The sequence below is a fragment of the Pleurodeles waltl genome, chromosome 4_1 (genome assembly GCF_031143425.1).
Source record: "Pleurodeles waltl isolate 20211129_DDA chromosome 4_1, aPleWal1.hap1.20221129, whole genome shotgun sequence".
NCBI classification, from domain to species: Eukaryota; Metazoa; Chordata; class Amphibia; order Caudata; family Salamandridae; genus Pleurodeles; species Pleurodeles waltl.
The window spans coordinates 903,592,043-903,619,221 of NC_090442.1; the positions used below are offsets into that span (position 1 = coordinate 903,592,043).

General features: G+C 44.6%; 1 protein-coding gene across 2 annotated transcripts in view; it reads right to left on the bottom strand.

Annotated features, from left to right (window-relative positions):
* GRM8 (glutamate metabotropic receptor 8) overlaps positions 1–27,179 on the bottom strand; it is a 2,784,122-nt gene that overhangs the window by 161,367 nt on the left and 2,595,576 nt on the right. The window contains exon 10 of one of the 2 annotated variants that reach the window (XM_069229648.1): positions 19,360–19,606. In XM_069229648.1, coding sequence (XP_069085749.1) covers positions 19,360–19,606 — 247 coding nt within the window. Of the gene's footprint in view, positions 1–19,304; positions 19,607–27,179 lie in introns of both variants that reach the window. The other variant, XM_069229650.1, reaches the window with a different exon arrangement.

Consider the following 27,179-nt stretch of genomic DNA (forward strand, 5'->3'; position numbering starts at 1 on the left):
ATAGTTGGGCTGTCTGTGAATCCCCTCTAGACAGTGAGACAAAGGGAGCTGGGTGTAGCCCGCATATCCTGATGAGTCACCTGTGCTAGAGTGGAGGGAGGAGTGGTCACTTACACCTGAATAGACTGTGCTTTCCCACTCACAATGCAGTCTGCATCCCCCTGGCGTGTGTTTGGGCCTGACCTGGGCAAGGCAGGATCTTGTTAACAGCAGAGATTTTCCTTTGAATATGCATTCTTCCAAGGCAATAAGGGGTATAAGTATTGGACCCAAAACCCCTGAAAATGACATCACTTCTTTATTCACTAGGAACCTCTGCCAAGGAGAAGAGCTGAAGAGCTGAGGAGGGGTGCTGCCACTGCCTGTGACGGTGCTTTGTTAGGCTATCCTACAGTTGCTGCTTCTGCCTGTAAAAGGTGACAAAGACTAGACTTTGTGGTGTATTCCTGCTTGTGGAGAATCTCCAGGGCTTGAACTGAGTTTATTTCCTGTTTTGAAGTTGCAGGGCCATCAAATACATCCTCTGCTAACATCTGGACTCTCTCCTGGGACTTCTGCCCTGCCAAGTGGTGTCCTATGCAGTCCCTGGGCCCTTGAATGGTGAAGTTGGCAGACAGGAGCTGAAAAACAACGCACAGAATTCCGTGCGGGAAACTTTTTGGTGCACCATCCGCAACACGGCTAATAAACGACACACCGCCAGCCTTGCGGCTAAAATTAATGCTCCACCTACATCGCTGCTAGGAGATCGACACATTGCGGCTGGAGAAACAAAGCGCAACACACGCTTGTGGCTGCTGATAACAACCCAAACCCCACACAGTGTGGTTTTCCAACACCGTGCAACAGAATTTTCCACGCACCATCTCTGTCCATCAAAGTCAACCCGACTCTGCCCAGATCCGAGGTGGCCCGTCCGGAATTCAATGCATCATTGACCCGACCGGAGAAGAAACGACACATGCCTCCATTGCGAGAAAGGAATCGACAAATCGCTACCTTTCCTGAAGCACGCTCGCCCCTGTAGTTTTATTTTTATGCTAACCAGGTACTTTGTGCAATATCATCATTTCCATTGTTTTCTATAGAGTAAGACTCCTATTCTTTTGAAAATTCATATTTTAACTTGTGTATGTTGGATTTTTGTTGTTTTGGTCTTGTTTGATTTAGATAAATATTACCTATTTTTCTAAACTGGTGTGGTGTCCATTTTCTAGTGTTTTTACTGTATTACTGTGTGTGTTGGCACAAATACTTTACACATTGCGTCTGAGTTAAGCCTGCCTGCCTGCTCGTACCAAGCTACCAAGGGGTTGAGTGGGGGCTAACCAAGTGTATTTCTCCTTTTCCCTAACTAGAGTGAAGGTCCTTGCTTGGACAGGGAGTAACATGACCACCAACCATAGACCCCATTTCTAACATTGGTGATCAGCGAAGAGGATTGGACTTGTATTTGTACTTGCCATACAGTGATTAAGTGTACACTACTGGTTTCAGTGCAAACTATTACGTAACCACATGTTGCTTGTTTTTGCTTTTACTCTTTTTGGACGTTTCTCCTGCTTCCATATTGTTGGTGTTCTTTTTATTGATTCTTGAACTTCTCGTTGGGAACTCTTTTTTTCTGCCTTGGAACTTTGCACTTTTGATTTGACATCATGTCCCAATCTGGAGGTGCACCAGCTAGAGATGTTTTTGAGTTAGGGAAATTGAAACATTCCACAGTTGCTCAATTGAAACAGTTCTGTAAGAATCGTGTCTGTCTCATTAAGAGCTCCACCAGGAAGGAGGAGCTGCAAAAGACATGGAGGGCCTGGGTGACAGCCAAGGAAGCTGGATGGCACACAGAAGAGGAGGATGAGGAGGTGCAGAGTATACACAATGGTGTAGTGGGTGGACCTGTTATGCTTCGGGGCAGGGTCTCCAGGGCAGGGAGCAATGGGTCATCCAAGGGTCTGACTCCTGAAGAGTTGCAGGACAGACAGGCACAGAGGGCTCACCAGTTGGAGTTGGAGAAATCTAGGATGCAAAGAGAGATGGAAGAGAGGAGACTGGCCATTGAAGAGAAAAAGTTACTGCTGGTTCATGAGCTCAGCTTGAGGGAGCTGGATCGGAGGAGCCAGTCCTGAAAGGATGGTGGCAGCAGTACCTCAGTGCAGCCTGAGAGAAGGGCACACATTCCTAAAGACTTAGTGAAGGACTATAAGGGGGAGGAGGACACACACTTGTGGTTCAAGGGGTGGGAGTCTGCTCTCCATATGAACCTGGTCCCTGAAGCACATTGGGTGGAAGCACTTTGAGGTAGAGGGGAGGGACATTCTCACAACCTTAGGGGAACCTCAGGGACTCACATACACCATAATGAAGGACATCCTACTCACAAGATATGGTCTGACCACTGAGCAGTGTAAGGACAAGTTTAGGTTCTACAAAAAGAAAGAGTCCCAAACTTGGTTGGAGTGTGTAGATTTCTTTTGCAGGTCACTGGATGGTTGGGTGAAGGGCAGTAAGGTAACAACGTATGAGGGGCTTTACAATTTAATTGCTTGGGAGCACCAATACAGTCTTTGTTTTCCAGTGCTGCGCCAGCACCTGATTCACATCAAGTTGACTGACCCGAGGAGGCCTGCCCAGGAAGCGGACCGTTGGGAGAGCACCAGGGTCCAGAGGAGGTATGGAGGAAACCACGCCAAAGGTGGGCAGGGTCCCTCTCAGAAGAAAGGGGGGTAAGGGTAAAACGGGGGAGCTCTTTAAGGGGCCCCAACCTAGTTCACAGATTAAAGATTCACAGCCCCCCAGTGAAAAAAAGCCATGGTTCTCCAAAGGGAAACCTGCGGAGGGGGGTCCCCGCAAGTGTTATGCATGTGACCAGGTGGAGCATGTGAGAGGGGATCCCAAATGCCCTAAGAGGACACCAGCACCCACTGGTGCTCAGTCACAGGGTTTGGCCAGTGAAGCCCTTGGGGAGGAGTTGGTTCCAGGTGGGTGAGAGGCAACTGAGATGACCCTTGTGTCACTGGGGGACAGTGAGATGGTCCAGAGAACCCTTGTGCCTGAAAACACTAAGGGGTACAGGCAGTGGGTGACCATCAATGGACAGAGGGTGGAGGCTCTGAGAGACACAGGAGCCAGTGTGACTACTGTGAGAAGTCACCTGGTGTCTGAAGACCAGATAGATCCCCGTGTACTTCACCAAGTAGTTGCAGTGGACAGCTAAGAGTGTCTGTGCAGAGTGGTGCATGCTCCCTTTGAATGGGGGGGGTCTCAGCTTCCTTGAAAGTAGCTATGAGTCCAACCATGCCTGTAGATTGTTTGCTTGGCAATGTCCTGGAGGATACCCCTTGAAGGAGGTGGAACACAGGTCACACTTGGAGATGTTGGGTCTGCCTGGGTAGGTATGCGTATCTACCCGGTCAATGGCAGCCCACCAGGGTGGTCAGAAGCCCCGGAGCCTGAAATAGTGGCCCAGGGTTCCACTAAAAGGAGGAAGGGCAAGGGGCGCAGGAAACCGGCCCCAGAAGTTCCCATGGTCTGGGAGGAGGCTGAACTTGAGGGTGATGTCCTGGATCCTACAGGGGAATAGGTGGAAGCAGGAAGGGGGCCCACTAGGGAGACATTCTGTAAGGCACAGAGAGAATGCCCTACTCTGGAGGGTTTGCTGCAGCAGGCTGCAGACCAGGCAGCTGGCAAGGAGCCAGGATCACACCTGATCTATTGGGAGAATGGCCTCCTATATAGTGAGCCTAAGGTTACTGAGGCTGGGTCAGCCTGTGTGCTAGTGGTACCTCAGTGTTTCAGAACCTTCCTACTGGGTCTGCCTCATGATGTGCCTTTAGCTGGACATTTGGGGCAAGATAAGACCTTTGACAGGCCTTACCGGCCCCTAATGTGCAGGCGCTCAGATGCACATTGTAGGTCTTGCCAAACTTGTCAGGCAAGTGGCAAGAGTGGGGGGAAGCACAAGGCTCCCCTCCAACCTTTTCCTATGGTTAGTACCCCCTTTGAAATGGTTGGTATTGGCATTGTGGGGCCGCTGGATCCCAAAACAGCCATGTGCAACAGGTTTATCCTCGTCTTGGTGGACCATGCCACCCGGTGCCCAGAAGCCATTCCTCTGAGGTCAAACACTTCCCCTTTGGTGGGACATGCTTTGATGGGGGTTTTACCCACATGGGGTTCCCCAAGAAAGTGTAATCTGATAGGGGTACCAACTTCATATATACTTATATGAAGTCTCTGTGGCAGGAGTGTGGGGTAACGTATAAGTTCACCACTCCTTACCACCCCCAAAGCAATGGTCTGGTTGAAAGGTTCAACCGCACCTTGAAAGGCATGATCATGGGCCTGTCAGAGCCCTTGAGGTGTAAGTGGGACGTCCTCTCGCCATTCCTTCTGTTTGCCCACAGGGAAGTGCCTCAAAAAGGGCTTGGATTTAGTCCTTTTGAGTTACTGTATGGATGCCCTGTTAGGGGACCTTTGAGTCTGGGTAGGGAAGGCTTGGAGAAAGTCTCCAGTAAGCCCCCCCAGGATGTATTCAGTTACATGCTGACTTTTAGGAACCAGGCAGCTCGCTTCAGGAAGCTCACCCAAGAGAACCTGGAAGCAAGCCAGGAAGATATGAAGTGCTGGTACGACCAGAATGCCACTCTGGTTGAGTGCCAGCCTGGCCAGAAAGTGTGGGTGATGGCCCCAATGGAGTCTAGAGCTCTCCAGGACAAGGGGACTGGGCCACTTGAGGTGGTGGTGTGCAAGAGCGAAGTCACCTATCTGGGGAACTTGTAGACTCCCAGGAACCCCGTGAGGGTCCTGCATGTGAACCGCCTCAAGCCACACTTTGAGCACAATGAATTGTCTATGCTCCTAGCAACCGACATTGGGGTGGAGGAAGAGAGTGAGCCTCTTCCTGACCTCCTGTCTGCTGGAGAGAAGGATGGGTCTGTGGAGGGTGTGAACCTCTCCTCCTCCCTGATCCCAGAACAACAGAGGGACGGTCACCAGGTGTTGGGTCAGTTTGCCTCCCTGTTCTCCTTGATCTCAGGGGTCACAAACTTGTGTACACATGATATGAACACTGGGGGCAGTCCACCTTTCAAACAGAAGGTTTACAGAGTGACTGATAAGGTCAGGGCCAGCATCAAAGATGAGGTATCAAAGATGTTAAACCTAGGGTTAATTGAGTTTTCCAGTACTCCTTGGGCCAGCCCAGTGGTCTTGGTCCCAAAGGATGCTGCTCCTAGTGCCACGCCAGAACTCAAGGTCTTTGTGGATTACCAAGGTCTCAATGCGGTCACTAAGACTGACACACACCCCATCCCACGAGCTGATGAGCTCGTTGATCGTTTGGAAGCTTCCAAATACCTTAGCACCTTTGACTTGACGTCTAGACGTTGGCAGATTGCCTTAACTGAGGTGGCCAAGGAGAGGTCATCATTTTCTACTCGAGATGGGCACTACCTTTTTAAAGTAATGCCCTTTTGGATGAAAAATGCCTCTGCTGAGGTTGGTCAACCAGGTGTTGGCAGGACTGGATGATTTCAGTACAGCCTACCTGGACGACACTGCTGTGTTCAGTTCTACTTGGGAGGAACACATGCAGCACCTCTGTAAAGGGTTGGAGGCCTTGCAAAAGGCAGGACTCACTATTAAGGCTAGTAAGTGCCAAATAGGGCAGGGTTCTGTGGTGTATTTGGGACACCAGGTGGGGAGTGGCCAGGTGGCACCCTACAGCCAAACATTTACACTATGCAGGCTTGGGAGCCTGCCAAGACTAAGACCGAGGTGAGGACCTTTTTGGGACTCACTGGATATTACAGACGTTTTGTCAAGGGGTATGGCACCAATGTTGCCCCCTTAAATGAGATGACTTCCAAGATGCAACCAAGGAAAGTGATCTGGACAGAGTCTTGCCAGACAGCTTTTGATGCCCTGAAGGCAGCCATGTGCACAGCACCTGTGCTGAAGGCACCAGATTTCTCCAAGGAATTTGTTGTGCCAACTGATGCCTCAAAGCATGGTATAGGAGCCGTGTTATCATAGCTAAATGAAGAGGGCTTAGATCAACCTGTAGCCTTCATTAGGAGGAGGTTACTTCCTAGGGAACGTAGGTGGAGTGCAATAAAGAATCAAGCTTTTGATGTGATCTGGGCGCTGAAGAGGCTAAGACCCTACTTGTTTGGGACTCACTTCCAGGTTCAGACAGACCACAGGCCCCTCAGATGGTTAATGCAGATGAGGGGTGAGAACCCAAAACTCTTGAGGTGGTCCATTTCTCAACAGGGGATGCACTTTACGGTGGAACACCGCCCTGGCACAGAACACGCCAATGCTGAGGGCCTCTCCAGATTCTTCCACCTTAGTGATGAGAACTCCCATGAGGTTGGGTAGTATTTCCTCACTTTCAGCTGGGGAGGCACATGTTAGACTTTGCCTCCTTGGTGTGGTCTCCCATAACTTTTTGCCTCTGCTTCTTAGGTTGTCGATGTGCGCTGGACCCTGTTTTTGCGGTTTTTGGTGCTCTGGTCACTTTACTACTGCTAACCAGTGCTAAACCGCAAGTGCTCCTGTGTAAATAGTATGTGTAATTGGCTTTTTCCTGATTGGCAGATTTGAGTTACTAGTAAAGTGCACTAGAGGAGCCCAGGGACTGTAAATCATATGCTACTAGTGGGCCTGCAGCACTGGTTCTGCCTGTGAAAGGGGACAAAAATTGGACTTTGTGCTATATTTCTGCTTGTGAAAAACCTCCAAGGGCTTGAACTGAGCTTGCCTCCTGTTTTGAAGTCTCGGGGCCATCAAAGGCTTCCTCTCCTAACATTTGGACTCTCTGCTGAGACTCCTGCCCTGCCAAGTGGTATCCTGTCTAGCTCCTTGGCCCTTGAAAGGTTAAGTTGGCAGACAAGAGCTGAAAATCAATGCACAGAATGCAGTGCAGTAAAGGTTTTGAGACACCATCCGCAACACAGCTGATAAACGACACACCGCCGGCCTCGCGGCTAACACTGATGCTCCACCTGCATTGTGCATTGTGACTGGGAGATTGACGCATCGCGGCTGTAGAAATGACGTGCAGCACCCGTTTGCGGCTGCTGATAATGCAAACCCCATGCAACGTGGTTTTCTAACACACCGCAACAGGATTTTACACACACCAACTCTGGGCATCAAAGGCAACCCAATTCTGCGCAGATCCGAGATGCCTCGTCCAGAAAATTACGCATCGGTCTCTTGTGAGGGCGAAAAATGGCACATCACTGACCTGACCGAAGAAGTAATGATGCACGACCTCCCTTGCGAGGAAGGAATTGACGCATCTCTACCTTTTCTGACACACAATCACCTGTGCGTCTTTACTTTTGACACTAACCAAGTTCCTTGTGCAAAATCATTGTTTACATTGTTTTCTATGGAGTAAGACTCTTATTCTTTTGAAAATCCATATTTTAACCTGTGAATGTTGGATTTTTGTTGTTTTAGTCATGTTTGAGTCAGATAAACAATACCTATTTTTCTTAACTGGTGTGATGTCCATTTTGTAGTTTTTTTCACTGTATTACTGTGTATGTTAGTACAAATACTTTACACATTGCTTTCAAGTTAAGCCTGCCTGCTTGTGCCATGCTACCAAGGGGTGAGTGGGGCTTAACAATGCGTGTTTCTCCTTTGCCCTGACTAGAGTGAGGGTCCTTGCTTGGACAGAGGGGAACCTGACTGCCAACCAAAGACCCCATTACTAACAGTATTCATGAGGTAGGTCTATCTGTGTCCTACTAGGAATTGCAAATGAAACTCAAAAGAAGTTCATACAATTGAAATAGTGATTTCCTATTTGCGATTCACAGTAAATCACAATTAGGAAATCACTACTTCAGATCATTGTATATGAAACCCTTGATCCTTTAACCAAGTTCAGGAATTTTTAAAAGAACTTCATCCTAAAGGGGTTAGACAGAGCCCAAAACTGGTTTAGGATCTCATTGAAAATAATACAATGAGTTTGTTTAGCTACTGGAAAACTAGGCTAAATGAAGAGAGAGAGGTAACAAAACATTTCCAAAAATGGTGGTTTAACGATTTCATAGGAAGTATGAAAAGAAAAAGAAATCTTATATTCTCTATTTTAGAAGCAGAAAATGTTTGTGTAATACAATTTTTATAGAAAATGGTAGTCCTATAGAATGCCAGCATTCATAAATAAAATCATGACACAAATTCAGTGGCAGCTGCCACTGAATGGGGGTGGCGGGGTAGGGGGGATAAAAAAACGAAAGAAAAAAAAAACACTTACCTCTTTCCTATGGAGACGGGTTTGTCTTCTCTGTCCTCATCCCGGCAGCACACAGACTACCAGCCAATCAAGATGCTGCTGTCACTAGCATGACAGCAGTGCTGTGATTGGTGTGAGCGCCCTGCTTCAACGCTCACAGAGGGAGTTGCCCCCTGTGCACTTTCTCCTCCCGGTTGTACACTACAGCCGGGTGGTGAATTGCAAAGTGTGCATGTATGTTTAGCCAGCCTAACACAGCTGGCCAAACACACATGTGTACTTATGGTGCACCAACCACTCCTCCCTCCAGCCCCCACCAGCCTCGCCCCACCCTAACCTGGCTCACCAAAAAATAAAATAAGAGCGCTTCATTATTATCATATTATTTTCCCTTCCCCTTCTTTTGAAAGCATGGGGTGACGCTCCTCCCCCTTAGCAGAGGAGCTGCCTCTGAGCAAATTCCATACGCTTGTTTCAGACGTTCTGTAGAAGCAGCGAGCAATTAGACACATGTCATCTTTTTATGTTTGAAAATAACAGGATTTTGCCATGATATTTTGCAGTATTGCCAGACTAGCTTAGTTTTATTGTTTCTAACGATCTCCAATTACTACCGTTGGGTTACTCTTCGAATGTGAAAGGGACTTCAGAACACTGTAAAATAATGTATATTATACCTTTGGTTGCACGTTCACTAATTTTACGAAATTGGCTGAATTCCAAGCCACCTTTGGTTCAATAATGAGTATCCAAAATGTTAAAGGTTAAATATTGTGAAAAGCTTTATGCCTTAAAGTCGGGGTTAATGAGAACTTTTGTTGAACTATGGGATGATTTTGTACAAAGAAATAAAACGACAGGAATTTAATGGATGGGTATAAGAAAAGCTTCTCTACGCTATTTTTTTAAGGAATTGTCAATGTTCTTTTTGCATGTTTATACACTCTATCATATGGGGTAAAAATATATATGATTTCTCCAACAAAAAGAAATCAAATAAAAAAATCAGAAACAGTACCTCAGACTCAGTATTCAGGAGCTGCTACACAACACAACAGGCTCCCTGATCACAGCTTGAGACTGTAACCTAGTACCAGAAGAGACTTGGGAGAGGCCCAGTGAAAACATAGAGGCAAGGTAGTTCTCACCACGGAGGGGAATATATGGTTAACAGAATCTGGACTGAGAGAGGCACTGAGGTGGAAACACCATGATGAGGGAAATTTCTTACACTTTTAACCAACCCACAAGATGCAACCGATATGTTCTTGGGGGGGATAAAAAATGTGTTCTCTCCTTTGAAATTGGTAGTGCATGCGGTATTGACTACATTGGACCATGCCCTGCTGATCTGTTCTATTTGTTGGGAGATCATGGTTCAGAAGAGGGACCCCACCCGACACCTTAGTAAATTCCTGCTCAAGCATCGGGTTTCCACGAGTGCAACCCACTCTCAAATAAAAGAGTTCATACAATTTAATGTTGTAGGAGAATGGAAGAGTTAAGCCCTCTTACAGTCGGGATTTGTTAAACGGCGCTTTGAGAGCTACTTGTATTGTAGAAGCATCTAAATAAAATTAAACAAAACTCTGAGAAGGAATACTGAAAGGTCTTTAAAATGAACTTGCCAAATTAGAACTCTAATACAGAAATCCTTTATCCCCATCTGTGCCGCGGACGTAGTGGTTACGTCCTGCGGCACAGTGCTCCTGTGCCGAGGACGTAACCATTACGTCCTCGGCCCGGAGCCCGGAGGCGGGGATGGAAGGGGAAGGGGAAGACCTTCCACTTCCACCCCCGCCCCCCCGCTGCCCACCACCACCCCCCCCAATGCCCCCCCCCGTAATGACGTCAGCACGCGATCGCGCGCTGACGTCATTACACACTGCTGGTCGCACTGGAAGCCATTTGCTTCCAGTGCGAGTACGGAGAAATAGGTGAGTTTCACCTCCAGCGGGTGGGGGGGGTTTGGGACAAAGAGGCACCGGGGGAAAGGAAAGGCTTTTCCTTTCCCCCGGTGTCTCTTTGAGCATTCCTGCTGCCCAATCGCATTGCGATCAGGCAGCAGGAATGCCCACTAGACGCCAGGGATTTCTCTTTTTATGTTGAACTTTGTTGTTTGTCTATCGGGGAGCGGCCCCTTGGGCAAGAGTCACTCCCATTTGGGGGCATGTTTCTTTTGGCCATTTCTGCCCCCCTTGGGGGCAGATCGGCCTATTATTTTTAGGCCGATCTGCCCCCAAGGGGGGCAGAATCCACTAGACGCCAGAGATTTTTTTTTTTTCAATGTTTTGCGTTGGGGAGCGGCCCCTTGGCAAGGGTCGCTCCCATTTGGGGGCATGTTTGTTGTGCCCATTTCTGCCCCCCAAGGGGGGCAGAAACCACTAGAACGACAGTGATTTTTATATATGTTTATTTATGTGGGGGGCGTCTCCTTGGGCAAGGGGCACCCCCCCCAAGGTGGCCATTGAACTGTTGGCCATTTCTGCCCCACTTGGGGGCAGATGGGCCTATTTTCTTTAGGCCCATCTGCCCCCAAGGGGGGCAGAAGCCACTTAGACACCAGAGATAGTGTGTGTGTGTGTTAGTGGAGGGGGGGGCGGCCCCTTGGGCAAGGGTCACCCCACTTTGGGGGTACGTGTACCAAGGCCATTTCTGCCCCCCTTGGGGACAGATCAGCCTATTACTTTTAGGCTGATCTGCCCCCAAGGGGGGCAGAAACCACTAGAATGCCAGGGATTTTTTTATATGTTTATTTATGTGGGGGGCGTCCCCTTGGTCAAGGGGCGCCCCCTAGGGGGGCATTGAACTGTTGGCCATTTCTGCCCCTCTTGGGGGCAGATGGGCCAATTTGTTTTAGGGGGGCAGAAGCCACGTAGGCACCTTGGGATAGTGTGTATGTGTTTTTCTTTTGTTTGGTGGGGGTCCTTGGGCAAGGGTCGCTCCCCCTGGGGACACACTACTAAAGGTATTTTCTTCCCTTCTTGGGGCAGATAGGCCTATTTTTTAGTAGGCCCATCTGCCCCTATGGCAGAATACACTTAGGCACCAATTTCTAAATGCTTGATGGTGGGATGTTTGTCAACTGACGAAGTATTTGCATTTGTGATAATTTTTTTCCTCCTTTTTGTTCTAGTTCAAAGCTTTTGCTTTCTTTGCTGTGGCTCCTTGCGGTTTTGGGGGTGGTTGACCTACGGTTTGCATAGTTGCATGGTGGTGTACTAAATGCAGGTTTGTGTGAAATTGTCCTTAGATTTGTGCACAATGATATTTGTGTTGTTTTATTTCTAATTTGCTTTTTCTTTCTTTCTTTTTAGTGGGATATCATTGGTGATTGCTGTGTCTGTGCAGAGTAGTTGCTGGTGATTCAAGCATTTTCAGGCATGTGAGCGGTATAGTTTTTGAGTTTATAACTCTTACCAATAAAGCTACACTTTATTACTTATCTTACACAGTGCTGGTTGTTGGTGGTGCATTTGTCCAGTTAATTTTTGTAGGAAAGATCATGGCTAGCCGCAGGACGACCGCTCAGCAGGTGGTTGGTATGCTTTTTGAGTCATTGTCTGATCATGAATATGAGACGGACTCTGCATCTGAGGCAGAGGAGGAAGTGAGAGATTCTGGCAGTGAAGTGTCTGTCGGAGAGGAATCCTCTGATGAGGAAGCCACACTCAGTGCAGATGAAGGGCCTGTTTCAGAGGAGGACACTGATGTGCCATTAGTGCAGCAACCTGGGGCTGAAAGGTTTCCCCTTAGAAGACCTGAACTCTGGGTTGCCCCAAACATGGAGCAGCCAGAGTTGCCTGCCTTTACTGGTCTCCCGGGGTGTAGAGTCAATACAGAGAACTTTTTGCCTGTCAATTTCTTTGAGTTATTTGTGGATGATGTGTTTTTGGAAGAGATTGTTGAGCAGACTAATTTGTATGCGCAGCAGTATTTGAGGGACAACGCTGGTAGACTTAGGCCGCACTATAGAGCTGCCCAGTGGATTCCCACAAATTTGGAGGAGATGAAAATGTTTTTAGGTTTGACTCTTTTGATGGGGTTGATAAGGAAGCCGTCACTGGCTTCTTATTGGTCTACTAGTCCCTTGATGGCCACAGCTATATTTCTTGCAACAATGGGTCGTAATCAGTATTTGCTTCTTCTTAGGATGCTGCATTTTATTGACAATGCATTAGCCTTGCCACGAGATCACCCTGATTCTGACCGTCTTTTTAAGATTAGGCCTGTCCTTGATTATTTTGTAGATCGGCTTTCAGAGGTCTATGTTCCAGGCAAAGATATAGCTGTGGACGAGTCTTTGGTCCTCTTCAAGGGTCGTTTGGTTTTTAGGCAGTACATTCCTAGCAAGAGGGCACGATGTGGAATTAAATTGTATATGCTGTCTGAAACTAGTACAGGATGTGTGTATAATTTCCGTGTCTACACTGGTAGGGATTCCAGTATTGACCCCCCTGGTTGTCCTCCCACTTTTGGAGTTACTGAGAAAATTGTGTGGGAACTTGGTAGACGACTGTTCAACAAAGGTCACCATTTGTATGTAGATAACTTTTACACTGGAGTGCAGTTGTTCAAGGAATTGTTTAGAGTGGACACTGTTGCTTGTGGCACAATTCGTTGTAACCGGAAAGGCTATCCAAGGGAGCTTGTCTGTAAAAAACTTGAGAGGGGACAGTGCAATGCCTTGCGGAATGATGAGCTGCTAGCTTTGAAGTTTTCAGACAGGAGGGATGTCTACATGCTAAGTACCATCCATGATGAGAGTACTTCCCCCGTGACTGTTTGGAGCCAGGTTGCTGAAGTGCGCAAACCTGTGTGTATTTTAGATTATAATAAGCACATGGGGGGTGTAGATAGAGTTGATCAAAGGTTGAAACCTTATACTGCTATTCGTAAGTCTTACGTTTGGTATAAGAAGTTAGCAATTCATCTCTTCCACTTAGCAACTTTTAATGCTTTTATTGTGTTTAAGGATAGGTCTCCAGAGTCAAAGATGGCATTTGTGAAATTTCAGGAGTCAGTGATAGAGACCCTTATTGTGGTGGAACAGGCCAGAGTTCCTAGAGAAGCAGTGGTGGAGGATGTGGCTAGATTGAAAGATTGCCACTTTGCTGAGCACATTCCTCCCACACCCAAAAAAGACTTTCCAGCTAAGAAATGTAGAGTGTGTTTTCGAAGAGGTATCCGGAGGGAGACTCAAATGTACTTCCCAGATTGTCCTTCAAAGCCTGGGCTGTGTGTGGGTGGTTGTTTTAAGAATTACCACACCCAGAAGAATTACTGGGAACAACCATGAGTGTAAACTCATGTCTGTTTTGTATTTTCATGTTTTCAGTTTCATGGTTAGCATTTCTGTCATGTACTTAGTTAGAGCTTTTGTGTTTGTAGTTTTGTTATTATTTCTAATTAGTTAGTGGTTTCTTTGTTTTAAAAAAAAAAAAAAAGTTATGCCATTGTGTGTGGAGTGGGACTTGGCTGAGGGTGTACACAGTGTACATATTGACTTGCTGCTGGCTACTGCAACACACTGCCAGCCAAACACCAGTCCACACACTCCCATCAGCTGGTGTGATTGCTGTATCAGGCATGTGGGCGTATGTAAGTGATGGGCCCTTGAGTGGCGCTGTCTGTCGATGCCAGTGTTGTAATGTGCTGGGCCCGTGGCTGGCGGCATGAATGGTCTTGTGCATGTCATGTATGAAAGGTGTGTGAATGGACTGTAAAGCAGTTGGTGCCTTGCCGTGGCTTTACAGCTCACAAGCTGTGAGTCATTGGTTCAGTTTTTTGGCCTTTTAGTTATTAACAGTGCATTTCATTTTTGTGAAATCTCTTGTTAATAAAATTTGATCCACTGAACCATCACTCACCCTCGTGCCAAATCCAACCAGTATGTGTGGTAAAAATGACAAAACCTGCTCCTCTGTAATCAGGCGTCGCAGCACACCTGTGACACTCTAGGTGCTTCGGGTGGGACCCCGATGATGAAGCATGCCACCAACTTGGTTGGTGGGTGAGGGGTCTTTTTAACATAACCAAAGTGCGTTTCTTTTCACAATTTTAGTGTTTGGAACATCACATAAGTATGTGGACACACTAAAATGATCTATTGTAAAACTACCTATGTTTGGGGGGTGGGGGGGCGGCACCTATGGTTTTGGTCCCGGGTGCGGCCTTCATCTAGGGAAACCTACCAAACCCAGACATGTTTTAAAAATAGACACCCCAAGGAGTCCAAGGAGTTGTGGCTTGCCTGGATCCCCCAACATTTTCTTACCCAGACTCCTTGGCAAACCTCAAAATGTGTTTCCTCACTTTTCTTTGTAGGATCACCGCTGCCGCACAAATTTCCTACTACCCAGCGTTCCCCTCAGTCCCCCAAGTAAAATGATACCTCACTTGCATGGGACCCCAAAGCAGAGTCAGCCTAAAAGATGTATAAAAGAAAAATATGTGCTTATCAACTCGCTGTGCTATCCCCTCAATCTCTACAAGTTTTTGGCCTTTTTCTGTTGCAGGCACAAGTGAGGTACCATTTTTATCGGGAGACTTGGGGGAATGCTGGGTGGAAGGAAATTTGTGGCTCCTGTCAGATTCCAGAACTTTCTGTCACCGAAATGTGAGGAAAAAGTGTTTTTTTGGCCAAATTTTGAGGTTTGCAAAGGATTCTGGGTAACAGTACTTGGTCAGAGCCTCACAAGTCACCCCATCTTGGATTCCCCAGGTGTCTAGTTTTCAAAAATGCGCTGGTTTGCTAGGTTTCCCCAGGTGCCGGCTGAGCTAGAGGCCAAAATCCACAGGTAGGCACTTTGTAAAAAACACCTCTGTTTTCTGTGAAAAAATGTGTTGTGTCCACGTTGTATTTTGGGCCATTTCCTTTTGTGGGCGCTAGGCCTACCCACACAAGTGAGGTACTATTTTTATCGGGAGACTTGGGGGAACGCTGGGTGGAAGGAAATTTGTGGCTCCTGTCAGAATCCAGAACTTTCTGTCACCGAAATGTGAGGAAAAAGTGTTTTTTTGGCCATATTTTGAGGTTTGCAAGGGATTCTGGGTAACAGAACCTGGTCAGAGCCCCACAAGTCACCCCATCTTGGATTCCCCTAGGTGTCTAGTTTTCAGAAATGTGCTGGTTTGCTAGGTTTCCCCAGGTGCCGGCTGAGCTAGAGGCCAAAATCCACAGGTAGGCACTTTGTAAAAAACACCTCTCTTTTCTGTGAAAAAATGTGATGTGTCCACGTTGTGTTTTGGGCCATTTCCTTTTGTGGGCGCTAGGCCTACCCACACAAGTGAGGTACCATTTATATCAGGAGACTTGGGGGAACGCTGGGTGGTAGGAAATTTGTGGCTCCTGTCAGATTCCAGAACTTTCTGTCACCGAAATGTGAGGAAAAAGTGTTTTTTGGGCCATATTTTGAGGTTTGCAAGGGATTCTTGGTAACAGAACCTGGTCAGAGCCCCACAAGTCACCCCATCTTGGATTCCCCCAGGTGTCTAGTTTTAAAAAATGCACTGGTTTGCTAGGTTTCCCCAGGTGCCAGCTGAGCTAGAGGCCAAAATCCACAGGTAGGCCCTTTGTAAAAAACACCTCTGTTTTCTGTGAAAAAATGTGATGTGTTCATGTTGTGTTTTGGGCCATTTCCTTTCGTGGGCGCTAGGCCTACCCACACAAGTGAGGTACCATTTTTATCGGGAGACGTGGGGGAACACAGAATAGCAAAACAAGTGATATTGCCCCTTGTCTTTCTCTACATTTTGTCCTTCCAAATGTAAGGCAGTGTGTAAAAAAGACATCTATTTGAGAAATGCCCTGTAATTCACATGCTAGTATGGGCACCCCGGAATTCAGAGATGTGCAAATAACCGCTGCTTCCCAACACCTTATCTTGTGGCCATTTTGGAAATACAAAGGTTTTCTTGATACCTATTTTTCACTTTTTATATTTCAGCACATTAATTGCTGTATACCGGTATAGAATAAAAACCCATTGCAAGGTGCAGCTCATTTATTGGCTCTGGGTACCTAGAGTTCTTGATGAACCTATAAGCCCTATATATCCCCACAACCAGAAGAGTCCAGCTGACGTAACAGTATATTGCTTTAAAAAATCTGACATCGCAGGAAAAAGTTACAGAGTAAAACGTGGAGAAAAATGACTGTTTTTTTACCTCAATTTCAATATGTTTTTATTTCAGCTGTTATGTTCTGTAGGAAACACTTGTAGGATCTGCACAAATGACCCCTTGCTGAATTCAGAATGTTGTCTACTTTTCAGAAATTTTTAGCTTTCAGGGATCCAGCCTTGGTTTCTCACCCATTTTGGTCACTAACTGGAAGGAGGCTGAAAGCACAAAAAATAGTAAAAATGGGGTATGTCCCAGTAAAATGTCAAAATTGTATTGAAAAATTGTGTTTTCCAGTTCAATTCTGCCTGTTCCTGAAAGCTGGGAAGATGGTGCTCTTGCCACCGCAAACCCTTTGTTGATGCCATTTTCAGGGAAAAAACCACAAGCTGCTTTCTGCAGCCCTTTTTTCCCATTTTTTGAAAAAAAAAAAAATTTCACTATATTTTGGCTAATTTCTTGGTCTCCTTCAGGGGAACACACAAAGTCTGGGTACCTCTAGAATCCCTAGGATGTTGGAAAAAAAGTACGCAAATTTGGCATGGGTAGCTTATGTGAACAAAAAGTTATGAGGGCCTAAGCACGAACTGCCCCAAATAGCCAAAAAAATGCTCGGCACAGGAGGGGGAAAAGGCCTGTCAGCGAAGCGGTTATTAGCAGATGACAATATAATCTCTTGCAGACCGAGTGTATTAACTTCAACCTCTCCTCACAGGACTGCAAACATTCTGTGAGGCATCAGTCTTTAAACATAGCCTGCACAAAGTGATGCATTATGCTTTAATATAAGAGGTGCCACAAAATACACAAACTGTCAATAGAACTGAATGCAACTAACATCACACAGGCACACAGGCATTCCATGTAGTTGGCTATCACCATACTCACAACAGCACTTGGCCCTATAACACAAACACAAAACACACTAACATCCAACAGAACACATAGACCGCTTACCAACACAAATCCAGAACAGGCCACTTAGGCCATGTAGTTGAGCCATTGTGACACACACGAGCACTCTTTACCTCCACTCAAGAATTCTCACTACAGATCACCTTTCCAAATACATCTCTAAGTAGACCTTCTCAGGTAGATCACACTGGACAGACACCTGACGACCCTAAAAACACAACACAGCACCAAGCGATATTGAAGGCAAAGTGCTGATAACTCAAAAGTCCCTCCTGGATCATTCCTACAAAAACCTTAGAACCACTTATATAAATTCCAGGTAAATATACCGCACTTTCGTGCACCCGACATCCCATCATAATTAACTGCCAGGATTTCAGTATATAGATATAACACGTTTCTCCAGACGAGCAATGAATGAGTGAGAATTGTTAGCGTGTACATTATGAAGTTCTGTAATATGACCCAGTCCGGAGGCAAAAGGAAACCCTTCCCAATCACCCTTCCAAACATGTCAAAAATTATAAAGATCGCCCACAGGTGACTGCAACTTAACTACACACTCAGCTACACAAATACGTTCTAAACTAAAAATTAAACAAACTCTCTTCGAAACTCACACAGCTAAACATGAACTAACAACAGACACACATGATTGATGGCCTTACCAGATCTACACACTTTGGACGTCCAGAAAAGGAATACTCTACGATGACATAACAATGGTAGTTAGTGTTCTACACGTGTGAAGAAACACATATCACAAACTATAATATTTTCCTGTTTGCTAACGGTTAGTAATGGGCTGTAATGCATTTGTTATTCTGTAGCATACTTAAGAAAAATTGGTGTTTTCATAGTTTAGGCAAGTGTTCCACAATGGATTTCCTTCATTCGTGCCATGATGTGAAAACAATTTGTACTATAAACTGAAACATAATTTACACCAGGCCAACGTTTCACTAATACGACACCTGCTATGCTCAAGTGATATTAAGTCGGTATGTAATCATCTTCAGTACAAAATCTAAGTTTTCAATAAGGCTTGATGTACTAATGGCAAGCATATTGAAAAAAAACATTTATCATTGTACAGTAAGCCCCTATTCCAAAATGTGTGGAGTGGTATTTCCATAGCCTATTATGTGTTTAACGGGGAAGTATTGCACCGGGTAAAACCATCTACTTTTGCCCTCACATTTTCCACCTTCGGAAAACAGGAGGAAAGTGTAAGCAGAAAAAAAGCCTGTAGGTAGGACAAAAACATGCAGTAAATGTTCTGGTAATTTTAGAGTCCGTGTATTATTCCCCATTCCCTGCCTGAACCTTGTAAAAGGGTTGATGATGTCATCTAAAATATAAAACACAGGCCAACCAGGATTGATCGCTTAGGTGGGCATTCCAACAACTCATGCAGGCTCTTAGTAGCATAAAAGGATTTTTAGAAAATTATCAGTGCATTATAGCTGCACTGCACCATGCCTTAAAGGTATGTAACATGCTCTTTTCAGTGGTATTTAAAAAAGTATATAATTTGAAAGCAGAAAACATCTTTCTGCTGTGGTCATTAGCTCACAACAGGTCGCAGTAGTAGTTGAAAACCAGAATAAACATTGGACATGCGACAGAGGGAGACCCAAATGGTTTAAATTCTTAAATACATCACTTTTTTAAGTACCTATTGCAGGCCGACTTATAATTCCATGTAGCCATGCAGGTGCCTGAATTTAGAAGGCCGGATTTGACTGTGCTAACACATCAGTGGCGTAGCATGGGTGCCATGGGCCCTAGTGCAGATAAGGACATTTGACCCCTTGAGTATTTAAATACAGAAAATAGTTAGGTTTCGATGGGAGCCTGGGGCATCTGAGCCCCGGTGCTACTGCCCTGTGAAACCTACGCCTCTGTTTAGCATACAGTGCCTAGCAAGCCGTGCCAGCCATGCCAGAATGGAACTTGCGGAAAAAAGAGCAAAACTTGCAAACAAGAATTCCATACGTACATCTGTTAGGAAGTACTGCCATTGTTGATCATTGGATAGTCTACGGAGGACTTACTGTTGGTCTCCAGACTTTCACAGAGCTCCGTTTTGACCTCTCCGTTCGGCCTGTCGTTTCCTTTTTGGATCAACTTGCTCTGCATTGTGGCAGCTGTCACCACCGCCTTGAAGCTCCTCTTCCGTTTCTGCACATTCTGCTCCGGGTGAAAAATAATGATGTAGACCTTGGGCATGTAGAGCATGCCCAGCGACACGGATGCACTTAAACTCATGGACACGGTGAGCGTGGTCGTCTGGATGTACATCTGCGGGACAAGGAGACAAAGGACAATTAGACATTATGAAGTTCGCCCAGAAGCCCCAAGGAAAATAATATTTCTAAAGTAGTGCAGCTAAGTGCAAAAATGGCAGATTTCAGCTTAGTTCCATGATGCGCCAAGACCTTGTCCTAAATACATAATATGTGCAAGGATTATTGTGCTATAACTGCATTAGAGCAATAATGGGACACCGAAGCCATCTCTACGATAAGTATGGTTTGTTAGCACTTTAAGCAAAAAAACTGATCAAATGGTTGCAACGTCATGGTTTTCTTCAATTATATTAAAACATCTAAAGTATTCATTATTTTCGTTTACTCCTCTCCAAAGTCACACAAATTGCCTCTTCTGAAAGCCTAAAACGAGTTGGGGACATTTGGGAACCACCTATTGGTCTTTAAGAACAGTAAGATTATGGTAATAATTCACGTGCATATGCTAGTATGTCAGCAGAATTCGTATAGTGGCTTCTGTCGTCAACGTGGTATCGAAGCACTTCGCTTATCTTTATTCCAAATGGAATATTTAGGGAAAAGTAAAAAAATCATAATGTATGTTTATTTTAGTTTTAAAGGTTAAAATATTGTTCATTCTGCCTTGCCAGAAAAGTTCTGCCCTGAGGGCACTGCTCAACGCAAATAACCTTTCCCTGTCCTAACCATTTGGCACCTGCTGCCTTAGTCCTGGGTCACATGACTGGATGTAGTTGTCAGTTGGCCTTTGTGTATTCCTTCCAGACAGTGAGACAAATGAGAACTCAGTTATTGGGAGGATGGAATCTCCTTCCAGGATAGTGAGGGCGGAGTGAGGGTGGAGCTGATCCCTGTCTCAATTATGGGCTACCTCACACCACAAGGAACTGGACAGTGTAGGAAGAAACCTTCCAGAAACAGATGTGAGGGTGGTCTAGGTGTTTCCACAACTTCAAAGGCTAAAAATTGGACCTCTTGGAGAACTCATCAAATCACTCCTGGATTTGTGGAAGACTCAGAAGGACTACCCTGATTTCCTTCTGCCTGAGGACAGAAGCCTAGACCTGCTCCTTGAAACCAGGAACACCAGAGTGACGCCAAGGGTCAGCTAACTGGCCTCCTGTTCTGAGCTACAGGGACACACCAAGCTTCAGAGGCCTCCCTGCAACTGCCCAGCTGACCTTCTGCAACTGGACCTGCTACTAGACATGCCTGAGCCCTGCTCTCTTGTGTGTCGCTGAACAACAAGGAGTGCCCCACTTGGCTCTCCTCTAAAAGAAACAGAGAAATCTCGAAGTTTTGGGCTCTCTCCTACCTTTTATACCAAGACTTTGCAGCCAATGATGATCATCAATGTGAAGCACTGATTAACCTAAATCTTTGTGCTATAGTGACTGTGAGTGACGACTGGCAATGCAAGACTTGAACTTCATGCTACAGCAACAACAACCCATGATGACGGAGCTCCAGCAACAACGTCCCTGATACCCAGCAAGATTTTCACGTTACAATGATGACCATCCATGACACCAGGCCTGGTCTTCTCGTTACAGCACCAACTATCCACCACAGTTTCCCTGCTCCTTGTGGCCTCTTCCACTGCAAATTGGACTCCTCATGCCGAACTTTGAGAAGGTAACTTTTTCAGTGGACTAACCTGGTCCCAGTATTCAGCCTGTGCTCTGTTATGAGTGGCCTGAACTTATTAGTTTTCCCCCTCTAGCACGACCAGATTACCGTGAGTGGCACTTTGTGGTTTTGGGAGCTATACTTACTTAAAACTTTGAAATTGCAAACCTCTGGTTCTACTGAATGGATTTTTGTTGTTCTGATATCATATTATTTATTAAACTTTACTCTATTTTTTTAAATTGGTGTGGGATTTTTCTTGTGTTGTGTTGTCACTTTATTACTGTTTGTGTGCTACATAAATACTTTACACATTGCCTCCAAGTTCGGCCTGACCACTTTTGTGGCAAGCCACCAGAGGGTTAAGCATAGGTTGATTCAGTGAGTTTTGTTGTACACCCTGACAGGGATTGTGGTTGGTGCTTCAGAATGGTCTTCACCCCTCCAAAATCAAAATCCCAATTTCCCACAATTACCCATCCCTCCCTTTACCACTACCATCCCTACTCCCTAAAATTATCTTTACCTCCATTTACCACCACCCAACCCTAAATGCTAAAATTTCCCATACCTCCTTCTACCACTACCCATTCCTAAAATCTAAAATTGGCCTTACCTCCCTTTATCGCTGCCCACCCATAAACCCTAAATTTGCCCTTACCTCTCTTTACCTCTACCTTATCTTAAACCCTAAACTGACCCCTATTTTCCTTTACCACTACCAACCCCTAAACCATTAAATTACCCTTACCTCCCTTTTCAACTGTCTACCCCAAAACATAAAATTACTCTTACTTCCCTTTACCCCTACCCAATCCTAAATCCTAAATTTATACTCACCTCCCTTAACCACTGTCCACCCCATAACCATAAAATTACCTACAACTGCCTTACCACTACCCACCCCAAGGCTTATAAATTACCCTTATTTCCTTTACCACGCTCCAATGGAACTCTAAAATTATCTTCCCTTCACAAATTATATATAAACATACGTACAATATCTTCAAATGTTGTGGACAGTATATAGAGTGTAAGAATATTGGTTTTTTTAGGTGTATAATAAATGGGATTTTCTAATCCCATATAAAAACCTGTGCGTAACTTCTTTCTAAACAGCAGCTTGTGACACACCCAGTTGCCTATTATAAATATATGAAGTCAGAACTCAACTGTAAAAGCTTATTATAGATGACTTCTGACATCACAATGCCTGCTGCAAAAGCCAGCAGCTGAGGTGAAGGGTAAGTAAGGTCACAGATGATAATTAAAGCAGCTGTTTAAGAACCAAACAAAAACATTGCTTTTGTTTCTTCTGTTCTGTTTTTCCAGCTGTACAGTGACAAACGGAAAGGAGAGATCTATGGCAATATGTTTATTTTCTGCACTCCTTAGGTAACTACAGAAAAGTGAAAAACTTTCTGTGTGTTTCTACACATTCCAAGCCACTGCATTAAAAAAATAAAAAAATAACTTGCATTCAACTGTTTCTAATATCTTTTTGCAACAAATATCTAACAGCTTTTTGCATGTGTTTAATTTTGCACTAGCAATTTTATTTTTTATACTTCATTTTGCAAGCAAGCTCTCTCTTCCATATGAAAGGACTTTGCATGAAGGATTTAAGTGATTTGTGGAAAAGATGATGTGTAACCACGTATTGTAAGGAATAAGGTATGCTGTACATCATGAGAATAATGCATGTCACCTCTGAACTCCACAACCTTAAAAGCAAACTCAGCCTTCAGCATCATTCCATATGGTCATGGAACTCCTCAGTTACTTTCAATATCCTTAAAGTATACAGCAGTGCATATTTTAATAATTACATCATTTTTAAAAAATATTGTAGATAATGTTCTTTTCTTTGATGTGGCTGTATAAAATATTGATTTAATTAATTAATATCATTTATTAAATATTCAATTAATGTAATAACTATTAGTTGCACTATTGTAAGGATTTAGTATTATGATCATGTATGTTGTTTATTTTTTTAAGTACAGTTTGTAATTCGTAATGTGATTTTTTACAAAATGTAATTAGTAATTTTTATTTAGTAGCCCGTTTTTGGATTTGAAGTGAATTAGGTTGGGAAGGTATTTAAACAATAAAGTTTTTTCAATTTTTTTAATTAATTTTGTGTTACGTGAATGATCAATTCTTAATTATGTATGTATGTATGCTATTGTTTATTTGACATTTTAGTTACTTATTTCTTAATTTCATTATTGATTGGCTGATTAGTTTAATTTTACAATTTTGAAAGCTAGTTCTTTAATATTTGCTTTAACTTATTTTTTAATTTAATATTTACTTTAATAATATTAACAATATTTCATTTTTTATAATCATTTCAAATTTTTGTTAGTCATTTTTGGAGGAAATATTTTTCATGTTTTCATTTTTTATATGTTTTATTTATTTTGTAACATAACATTTGTACTTTCTATTTTAATTTAATTGCATTTATCTTTAATGAATATATTTATGTCTTAAGTATGTTTTAAAAGTTTCATGTTGTGCGAAATGTAACTTTAAAAAATAAATAAATTGTGCTTAAGTTGGAATTAAAATAGTAAACCTGACTTATTTGTTTGCATATTTGAAACTTTAATATAACTAATGAAGAGCATACTTAACTTTTTTTGATGGTATTCTTGTCCACAGTTTTTAATCAATGTTTTTGCAGTTTTCATACAAAATGTGTAAACTTGATCTTTTTTTGATGATATTTGTTACACAAAATTACTGTGTCACAACATTTTTCCCTAACATTTTGTCATACAACCACACAATCTCAGGATTAGTGATACCAGAATTAGTGACACCACATCGAGTCTGACATTTTTACAATTCATCAAGATACTGTACACTATCAGTAACTCACAGCCATGTCAAAATCAACCAATAAGTAACTTGCACTCCTATCACACTTTTACATCCAGAGTGCACCATTCTAATTATTGTTATCTAGCATTTGTATAGTGTACAATCTGCAATTAATTTGAAGTTACACCTTTTTGAAGGTCTGGGGTAGAATTTCCAAAACATTTCTGATGTTACCATAAGTGACTGAAGTCTGACTGAGGAGATCTGCTGTCAGTAGACTATTCAACAAGCAGCCAATAGGCATTTGAATGTTTGAATAAGAATTCCTTGCTACTCCAAATTATTTATATAGTCTAGGGCTGGTTTGTAATGTGATTCATGGTAGAGGTGAGGATTGAGTGTGAGAATCAGAAAGAGATGCTAGGGATAGGCTATAATTTATTTCAGAGTGAGTCTATGGCAACAGTGAATTCAAACAGGTCACTAGTGAGTTAGTATGGAGGTCAGAACACGGAAGGATGGACTCCACCTTTGTGTTCCAAAGGATTGACAACAGGTCCTGAATGAGCCATGGTGGAAACATGAAGTGGGGCAGATTGGTGCTTGCGAGCTGAAGACTAGGGCATTTCATGTCCCATGTGTGAGGCAGTTATCAAGCACTAACGAAGGGCATCCCTGGGCTTTTTTGAAAATAGTTGGCACCTCAAGCTAAAGCATGGGAAGAAACTGGCATGCTAGTATTGCTAGATTATTTTCCCAAAGTGGGGGTTCATTCATAAAATATTGGGGGTGATCTGTTGTTGCATTTGTGTGTGTTTTAAGTGGTTAAACTGCAACATTATTGTTAGAAATGGGGTTTTTGGTTGGCAGTCAGGTTACCCTCTGTCCAAGCAAAAGCCCTCACTCTAGTCAGGGTAAGTCACACACTATCCAAGATTATCCTGTGCCCACCCTCTGGTAGCTTGGCACGAGCAGTCAGGCTTAACTTAGAAGGCAATGTGTAAAGTATTTGTGCAATAAATCATACAATACCACCATATAGCACCACAAAAATACACCACACGGTGTTTAGAAAAATATATAATATTTATCAGGATAATTGTGGGTCAAAAAAGAATAAAGTTGCAATGGAAAATTGTAGAAATATCACAGGGAAGTGATATAAAGTGTCTTAAGTCTTTAGAATGTAACAAAAGTCTCTTTCAAGCACAAGTACCTGGTTAGGAGTGGAAAAATCTCCTCGGAGGGCCACAAGAGAAGAGGTGCGTGGAAAAAGGGTGTGTGCGTCGATTTCTCCCCAGCACACACGGACTTGCGTCGTTATTTTCCACGCGGGGAAGTCGGGCGTCGTTTTCCGGCGCGTGGACAGTCTCTTTCCGTGGATCGCGGGGATTACCAGATGTCCCGGGTCTGTGCGTGGATTCTCCTGCTTGTTCTCCGGCTGTGCGTCGATCTGCGGGGCTGCGCGTCGAATTTACGAACTCACGGCAGGCGTTGAGTCGATTTCTCCTCTAGACTTCGATCTGCGGGGCTGCGCGTTGAAATTACGATCTCACGGCAGGCGTCGCGTCGATTTCTCCTCTAGAGGTCGGGCGGCGTTGTCCTTGCGAGGCCGTGCGTCGGATCTTCGATCGTCCCAAGAGCGTAGCGTTGATCAGCATCGGTGTGCGGTGTTTTTCTCGCCACGAAACAAGCTGTGCGTCGAAATTTTCGGCGCACGGAGCGCCCATGTAAAAGAGAGAAGTCTTTTTGGTCCTGAGACTTCAGGGAACAGGAGGCAAGCTCTATCCAAGCCCTTGGAGAGCACTTTCACAGCCAGACAAGAGTTCAGCAAGGCAGCAGTCCTTTGTAGAAAGCAGACAGGTGAGTCCTTTGAGCAGCCAGGCAGTTCTTCTTGGCAGGATGTAGTTTCTGGTTCAGGGTTCTTCTCCAGCAAGTGTCTGATGAGGTAGGGCAGAGGCCCTGTTTTATACCCAAATGTGCCTTTGAAGTGGGGGAGACTTCAAAGAGTGGCTAAGAAGTGCACCAGGTCCCCTTTCAGTTTACTCCTGTCTGCCAGGGTCCCAGTAGGGGGTGTGGCAGTCCTTTGTGTGAGAGCAGGCCCTCCACCCTCCCAGCCCAGGAAGACCCATTCAAAACGCAGATGTATGCAAGTGAGGCTGAGTACCCTGTGTTTGGGGTGTGTCTGAGTGAATGCACAAGGAGCTGTCAACCAAGCCCAGCCAGACGTGGATTGTAAGGCACAGAAGGATTTAAGTGCAAAGAAATGCTCACTTTCTAAAAGTGGCATTTCTAGAATAGTAATATTAAATCCGACTTCACCAGTCAGTAGGACTTTGTATTACCATTCTGGCCATACTAAATATGACCTCCCTGCTCCTTTCAGATCAGCAGCTGCCACTTCAACAGTGTATGAGGGCAGCCCTAATGTTAGCCTATGAAGGGAGCAGGCCTCTCAGTAGTGTGAAAAAAATTTAGGAGTTTTACACTACCAGGACATATAACTACACAGGTACATGTCCTGCCTTTTACCTACACAGCACCCTGCCCTAGGGGTTACCTAGGGCACACCTTAAGGGTGACTTATATGTAGAAAAAGGGGAGTTCTAGGCTTGGCAAGTACTTTTAAATGCCAAGTCGAGGTGGCAGTGAAACTGCACACACAGGCCTTGCAATGGCAGGCCTGAGACAAGGAAAAAGGGGCTACTTAAGTGGGTGGCACAACCAGTGCTGCAGGCCCACTAGTAGCATTTAATTTACCACCCCTATGCACATAAAGTGCACCTTACTAGGGACTTATAAGTAAATTAATAGTCCAATCAGGTAGGATTCCAGGTTACCATGTTTTAAGGGAGAGAGCATATGCACTTTAGCACTGGTTAGCAGTGGTAAAGTGCGCAGAGTCTATAAACCAGCAAAAACAGTGTCCAAAAAAATGGAGGGAGGCAGGCAGGCAAAAAGTTAGGGGTGACTACCCTAAGGCTGTCAGGTCTAACATGTGTCCCCCCCAGCTGAAAGTGGGGAGAGCTACCCGACCTCCTGGGAGCTCTCATCGCTAAGGCGGAAGTACCTGGAGAGACCATCAGCATTGGCGTGGTCAACCCCTGGGCGATGTTCCACCGTAA